General features: G+C 38.1%; 1 protein-coding gene across 1 annotated transcript; it reads left to right on the top strand.

Moving 5' to 3' along the window:
• Positions 1-240: 240 nt before the first annotated feature.
• On the top strand, positions 241-6,455 carry LOC308284244 (interferon-induced very large GTPase 1-like; the record flags this gene model as incomplete). Its single annotated transcript, XM_080724809.1, has 4 exons — positions 241-344; positions 511-545; positions 1,671-4,779; positions 5,089-6,455. Exons 1-4 carry the CDS (start codon positions 251-253, stop codon positions 6,453-6,455), a joined length of 4,605 nt encoding a protein of 1,534 aa, XP_080580935.1. The 5' UTR covers positions 241-250.
• Between the last annotated feature and the right edge of the window lie 1,854 nt (positions 6,456-8,309).

The raw sequence follows: 8,309 nt of genomic DNA, 5'->3' as shown, positions 1-8,309 counted from the left end.
ACACTGCTTCATATTACTATTTATTATTTTGTTTTTATTATATTATTCATTTTATTTTGTTTGTTTGTTATAGCTAATGTTTTCCTGAAAGTCAGTGAAATATAGACAAAATAACATTAAGGCTGTTTGCACCTTGACTGATTTTATTTTTAACTAACTTATTTGCAATTTAGCTTAAGTACAAAGGTTTAAAGACATTGGCCTGTTTTCTTAGAGTGACCTCAAAGCTGTTGATGCTGGACAATCAGTGATGGCAGATAGTGTTGGTGAAGACGTCAACACAACACCTGAACACAAGTCTTCAGATCCCAGCAGCACAGCTGTTCCTGCTCCAAGTGAGACAGGTAAACACCTGCATTCAATAATTCACTAGTTGGATGTTACTGAGTATACAGTGTTAATTTACTGAACTTGTAAAAATGTGTAAAAACAAAACATACCGGTATCCACTTATGTTTAAATTAAGCTACATTGAGGAACTTACTGCATATGTGTAATGTGTATCCATAGGTTCCATTGAAGACAGCATTGAGAACAAGGATAAGGTAAGAACATTTGTATTTGGATATTTAAGCTAAAGAAAACATTTCACTATTTAAGCTCAAAACAGAAGATACAGACTAGAATGTTATTACAATAGGCATTCCAATATTAATTAAATAATATACTTTAACAGCATAATATGATGAAGAAATGTTCACATTTCAAACACATATTAGTACTGAGGTCCATAACATATTCAAGTTAAGACTTTAACTCCCCTACACTTCAAGGACAAAATATTGTTCTTTTGACTCGACTAGGCTAGCCTAGTTCCAGACCCTGAATCGCTAGCCACACCCCTTTAATTTTTTTGTTTCTGCGATTCAGGTCTAGAATCGCTCTCAATGAGGAGGCCTGCCTCGGTTGAAAATCCAAACGGGCGAATCAGCGTCGTGAATCAGCGTCTTGTGATCAGTGTGGGTGGGGGTTTCCCAGAACTCATGTGTGTTTCCAAGTACACCAGCGCCGCCGCCGTACCGTATCGCACATCGTGTCGCGGTAAATTGCGGTAAAATGCGATAGTATCGATCTCGCTATGAAACACCAGTAGCAGTTATGTTATGTTGTGTTTGATTACTAGTTCGTAGTGCTCCTATTCTGACTGTTTCTTTGGTTAGCAAGTAGCACTAGCAAGCAACAGGTTAGCCACTAGCCAGCCAGGCACACATAACAACACTATGTCATGTGTTGGTCGGTGAACCAATCGCTGAACAGTGCCTCATTTCGGCAACGCCCATCCCTGCAAAGGCTGTGGGCGGAACTGACTTCAGACTGAATAATGAAGTGAAACGAAATGTCAATTCAGGCTGAGTGTCAGGCTACGACTAGGCACCACAATATACAAAAATCGATTATGAATTAATCACTTCCATCACAGCTCCATTTAAAAATAATAATGATCATATGCATGCTACAGGCTCACAAATTGATGCTAAGTGTTGTGTTGTGAGCTTGTAAATCAGCTATCTTCAATACGTTTTGAAAATATATGATTTATTTACCTAAATTTCACAAAGTTTATGTATTAAAAATATAATTTACTATTCCATTTGCACTTTTGAATACCTATGTGTTTTTCATAACTTATTCATATTAACCAACTTTCTTATACCTGTTTGCACGTTCAGATCAGCCCAGAGGAGCGACGTAAAAAAGAAGTGGATGAACTGCTCTCCAGACTTAACCTCAAAGACAAAAAGTTGACAACTGCTGACATTCTGAAAATTGTCCCTTCAATAGCGGGCAACCAAATGATAACTGAGAGTGACATAGCTTATACATTCCTTAAGAAGCTGTTGATGCTAGACCATAGAGCCAGGTACATCCCAGTAACAGTAAACAGTGCAGAAAAAGATACTCTGGATTTCAACAAGGTTGACACAGAAGAAAGTGTGTTAGACTTTTTTTGTGACGCCGATGTAGACACTGATGATAGCACGAAGAAGCGCTGTGTCCATCCAATGGATGTTCAGATGGCTGTGTTTCACTGCTCAGATAGCTTTCTCAGGCAGAACATGATTACCAAACTATCACAGTGTCAGTATGCCTTACCTTTTCTTGTACCTGATCCACTCACTATGGATATTGAGTGTCCTTTGTGGACATTTAGGCAAATAAGAAAATCCTGGAAGGTAACTGATAAGTCAGGTGCCATCACAAGTAAGAATATGCCTATTTGTCAAGCTGAGACACCTATGGTGTCATTTTTCCGCCTTGGTTCAGTGTCATCATCATCTAAATCTCAGCTGATGAATACCTTAATCAATGACCGTCACAACACGTTCTTTCATAGGAATTGTCCAGGTGCCACCAAATCTCACTGCTTGGTTGATGGTATGGCAGAGATTGCCTGGTACTGTCCTGCTGGAAAAGAGAGTGATGACTTTGCTGACTGTGTTGCCTTCTGTAATCTTCATGGAGATGCTCTAACACATGAAACACAGCGTAAAATATTGACTGATAAAGCTTCAGTCAGTGTTGTCCTTTTACCTACTCTGGAAAGAGACACCAAATACATGAAATTATTGTCAGACCTTCTTAAGGATCAAAAACCTCTCATTTGTCTCGTTGCTGATAAGGATTCTGTTGCAAAACAGAAAAAAACAGGAAAGTATATAATTGGTCTGAAAGATAGAAATCAGTCAGATGTGGCCAAAGAATTAAAAGGAATCATTAGAAACATTTTGTCAACATCAGAAAAAACCTTCCAACTTGAAAGCATGGGAAATGTTTCTGGATTCAAAACAGATGAAGAAGACCCTGAATGTCAAGAAGGTAAAACTGCTGCTCTGAAAATCATGGATTTGCTCAAAGGAAAAGAGCTTTCAGAGATCAAGGACACATTTCTTCCATGCCAAGGCAAAACCTTGTGGCATGAGTGGTGTAAAGTAAATAAAGATCTGTACCACCTCAGAGGAAACATTGAGAAGGACAGATGTGAAAAACAAAAGAAGAAGGGGCTAATACGTCAGAAACAACGTGAGAAACCCACCAGCGAACTGGTAGAGGAATTTATTGGAAACCTGAAAAATCTGAAAGAAAAGGAAAAACTCTACTTCTTAAAATGGATTGTATTCTTTCTGGATACCGCCTTCACAGATAAACTTTCTGAAATCAACCAGGCATATGATGTAAAATGGTCTGAGATCATCGCTTTGAAAAAGAAGACACACGACAAGGAGAAGAAAAAGCAGAACAAACCAGATCAGCTGGAGGGAATGCAAAAGGAGTTGGAGAAAATTTCAGATAAACTACAGTCAGCAACTGTTGGATTTGAGCACGTCTTGAGAGAAATAGGACAAATCTATGAAACCAATGCATCTGTCAATAATAGAGGAGAATGGCCTCAATACCCTAAGCTGGCTGCAGAGCTTATGATAACAGGACACCCAATGGAGCTGATGGATGGAGATGCAGCTCATGTGCCTTTAACATGGATCACTAGTGTTCTAGATGAGGTCATCAAGAGACTGGGAGACAAGAGAGTTTTTGTTTTGTCAGTTTTAGGCATCCAGAGCAGTGGAAAATCTACAATGCTGAATGCGATGTTTGGATTGCAGTTTGCAGTGAGTGCTGGCAGGTGCACTAGAGGAGCCTTCATGCAGCTAGTGAAAGTTTCAGAGAACCAGAAAGACCTAAAGTTTGACTATGTCCTGGTTGTGGACACTGAAGGACTGTGTGCTCCTGAGCTGGCAGGACAGGACACTCATCACCACGACAATGAATTGGCAACATTTGTCATTGGCCTGGCAAACATGACTTTGATCAACATAATGGGAGAGAATCCATCTGAGATGCAAGATGTTCTTCATATTGCTGTTCAGGCCTTCATGAGGATGAAGAAGGTGAAACTTTCTCCAAGTTGTGTGTTTGTCCATCAAAATGTTGCAGATATTGAAGCTGGTGAAAAGAACAAGGTGGGAAAGAGACGCCTACAAAAAGATCTTGATGAGATGACCAAGCTAGCTGCCAAAGAAGAAGCGTTTGGTGCAGAGTTCTTCAGTGATGTCATTGCATTTGATGTAGAAAATGATGTGAAATACTTTACCCAACTGTGGGAAGGCAGTCCACCCATGGCCCCTCCAAATCCAGGTTATAGTGAGAACATCCAAGAACTGAAGGCATGCATCATCTCTAAAGCATCAAAGTCTAATGGAATGACACTTTCACAATTCAAAAGCAGCATTAAAGACCTTTGGAATGCCCTGCTGAATGAAAACTTTGTTTTCAGTTTCAAAAACACACAGGAAATTTTACTGCACAGAAAGCTTGAAGAAGAGTATGCAAAATGGACCTGGTCTTTGAGGGAAGAAATGTTGACAACAGAACACCACCTTCACAACAGAATTGAAAATGGAAAACTTGAAAAAATCGTGCACAATGATCTTGTCAAAGAAATGAACAAGACCCGTGAAGAAGTGGTACAAAACATGAAAAAGTACTTTGATGATGACAGAGTTAAAGATATTCTGGTTCAGTGGAGGGGACGATTTGAAACCAAAATGAAAGAGTTTTACGATGAACTGATGGAAGGATCCAAACGAAAGCTAGAGGAAATTATTGAGCAAAGGAATGCTCGAAAAAGACTGGATGATAAGAAGACAGAATACGAGCATAATCTTCTGCAGAAGAGCAAAGAGCTTGCACGCAACTTAAAAGACAAGGCACAGGATGAGAAGGAACTTGAGAGGGAGTTCAATGATGTTTGGAAAGATTGGGTTAAAAACCTAACTGACAGTACTCATGCCATAAAGGATATCAACATTAAAGAGGATGTGAATTCTATCCTTGAAAATGAATCAAGCATTCCATGGGGGCTTATAGAAGGCTGCAAAAAAGCTGATTACAAAACAATATCAAATATTGGTGATTATTCTGAATATGTAACCATAAGAAAGCAACATGGCGACTTTCAGCAATCTCAAGACAATGAGGAGACAAAAGGAAAGCCGGGTAACATACTGTGGAATGCATTCTTGGGCTTTTTTGGGCAAAGTTCAAGTCAACAAAAGCCTAAAGATGATTCTCATGTTCTTCCTTGTGAAGATGTTAAACTGATACAAGCCTTCATTGGTGAAGTTAAGAAACAATCCATTTCCTTAATTAAGAAAAACCCTGTTAGCACAAGAGGCTACAATATCAGTTACTTGCATGAAGTAGCAGAAATGGTCAAGAAGAACCTGAAAGAATTTGGATTGCAGAACTCATTTGCCCTTAACAAGGAGTTCCAAGTTAACCTTTTACTTCACGTATTTGATATTGCAGAGGAAATCCTTTCAAAGTCTCATGGGGAATTCAAGAAGAAATATGATGCACATATTTATTTGCAAAACAAAAAGGAACAATACTATAATGTATTCAAAAGCTCTTGTAAAGGTAACTCCTCTGCCGCTGTGCTTAGTGAATTGCTTTGCAGTGAAATGAAGAAGTCTGCAATTCAGGCTGTTCATGACAAGACTGCCATTCTCTTGGCTGGAGAGATGAGAAGTAATCACCCTCCTTTCAGTGGGAATAGGCTTAACTTGGAGAAACATGTTTTACAATCATTGGCAAAAGAAGAGGACTTTAAAAGTTACATGAACTACATCATACATCCAAGGGAACAAGTGGAGCAATTTATTAAAAAAGCTGTTAAAGAATACATCTCCACCAATAAGGCCAAGATACTGCGTATCATGAAGAAGAATGTGGATGACATAGCCAGGCTTCTGTGTCAAGCAGTGCATGATGCAACAGAAATAGTGAAAACAAAGAGAGGAGACACCAACATGTGGTTGAATGAGTTTTCCAGTCCATTAAATGATGTCCTACACGTTGCCACCAACTGCTATGATCATTTCAATGACACACACAACTTTGATTTTCTTAAAGAGGAGATTGAGAAACACCTGAAGTCCATGAAGGAGGATTTGAACAAGCTCTCGATCAATGTGGTGGATGTCCAAATGACACCAGATCAAATTCTCATTGACCAACTGTGCAAGTGTTGCTGGGTACAGTGTCCATTCTGTTATGCCATTTGTACCAACACCCTTGAGGATCACAGTCCAGATGATCACAGTGTCCCTTTCCATCGCTCAAGAGCCGTTACTGGAGCCATCTATAAAGGTACAGAATTACTTGTCACAGATTTCTGCACAACTCTGGTTGCAAGTGATAAGCATTTCTACCCTAGACACGATTCAGAGGAGACCATTCCATTCAAAGAGTATCGAAGGGTGTATGCTGACTGGAGAATTACCCCTGATGAATCAAAACTGACGTACTGGAAATGGTTTGTGTTTCACTTCCAAAAGCAACTGGAGGCTCATTACGGCAAAAAATTTGAGGGCATAGGAGAAATTCCTGAAGCATGGGGAGAGCATACAAAAGAGGAGGCTATTGAAAGCTTGGAGAATATGTATGGTCTCTGAATGGCCACAACATGCTACACCAATTACCAGAATAGTTTTACTTTTATACCAAATGTTGCACAAAATGAATGAGCCTGACAATAAATAAAATAAAATAAAATAAGCCTGGAATGGCTTATTCAACTTTTTATTTTTTTAAGCAAACAAAATTTCCAAATACAGTCCATTCAAGCAAGGTAGAAAGCACCCCCCCCCCCCCCAAGGTATGGATAATGTGTTATCCCAAAATAATTATAATAATTTTCTTTTTTATAATCATTGGGCACAAGGATGTATAAGGAACAAAATAACCTCATGTTGGTTGTAAACAAGATGATAAAGCAACACATTTCCTTCCATTTTTATTCTTTTCATTTACAGAAATAAGTGATACAATTCACTGAAACTGAAAAATCTATCTATCTACAATCATTTCTACAGTAGCCTACACTGTATATAACATTTGTAATTTCTGTTTATTTCGCTTTTTGTCATATTTCTTGATCAAAGACATTGAACTGAAAAATGTGTAAGAAGATCTCATGTCAAACTGGAGAATCTTTTTGACATACAGTACATATTGTGAATGAAAGACATTGTAACATTTTAACACATTTATGACTTCATCAGCATGTAATTTACATGGAATATTCTTCAAATAAATATTGTGTGTTCAGTTATTAATCGATTATTCATTAGTCTGTGTGTGTGGGTTTGGGGGGGGGGGTGGGGGACATTAACACTCTACCGTATAGATGTTCTTGTTATTGGATTAAAATACTCAGATGTATTGTCTAGTTCAGGGGTCTTCAACGTTTTCAGGCCGGCGACCCCCAAACTGATGGGGAGATGGAGCAGGGACCCCCTACCACCTCGTAGGGTGGGGGGGTCGGGGCTACGACATATTTTTTATTTTAAACATGTACAAGTTACAGCGAGCAGGGTGGGCCGTACCACTACCATTTCTAAACATACTACTTTTTAACTGAGAACCAATGTCAATAATATCAACAATCTGTCAATTGCATAGTAATCATGTATTCAAGCTATTCAAAATGGATAGAATCATGATTTATTTTTTAACATAAATGTAAAAAAAAAAAGAAGAAAAAAACATTTTTTGAAATCTTTTTTTTTTTTTTTTTTTTTTTAAGCAATAATTTCACGGACCCCCATGCAGTACCTCCGCGGACCCCCTAGGGGTCGCGGACCCCCTGTTGAAGACCCCTGGTCTAGTTACATTGTATTAACATACTACATACAGAAGTTATATTGTGTTAACATACTCTACAACAGGGGTCCTCAAATTCAAATCTTGAAGGTCCACAAATAAAATTATTTTGAAACAGGTCCGGGTAAAAAAATAAATATAATATATATATATATATATATATATATATATATATATATATATATATATATATATATAATATCCGCTTATTTTTATTATGTCGGTCAATCTTATATAGTAGGCAAAAATACAAAACAAGTAACAACCAGGGGTTGACACTATGGTCTCGCCAGTACATCTTACATAATTAGGGATCCCTTTCTTATTTTTTTATTTTTTTACATTGGCTGTTTTTTTTTTTTCTTTTTTGTAGTTTGTTGTTGCAGTAATGGTCTTTTTCTGTTTCTTTCTTTATTAAGAGTCTTAGGTCCTTAAATTATGACTTCACTGTCATCTGGCCTGGGGACTCATTTGGGGATCTCACTTGACTGAAGAGCAACAGAATGTAGTAAATCAAAGTGGAGCAGAGATATTTTGCGCTAGTGTTTGTTGCTCTGGTTTCTTTTAACAAACTGGGATAATCTTCAATTAATTTATGTTTGTGTCGCAACGCGAATATCGATCTGAAAACAAGGTGTCCGGTC

Source organism: Nannobrachium achirus, assembly GCF_963921795.1.
Source record: "Nannobrachium achirus genome assembly, chromosome: 4".
Lineage (NCBI taxonomy): Eukaryota > Metazoa > Chordata > Actinopteri > Myctophiformes > Myctophidae > Nannobrachium > Nannobrachium achirus.
This window is presented reverse-complemented; position numbering and strand designations above follow the sequence as displayed.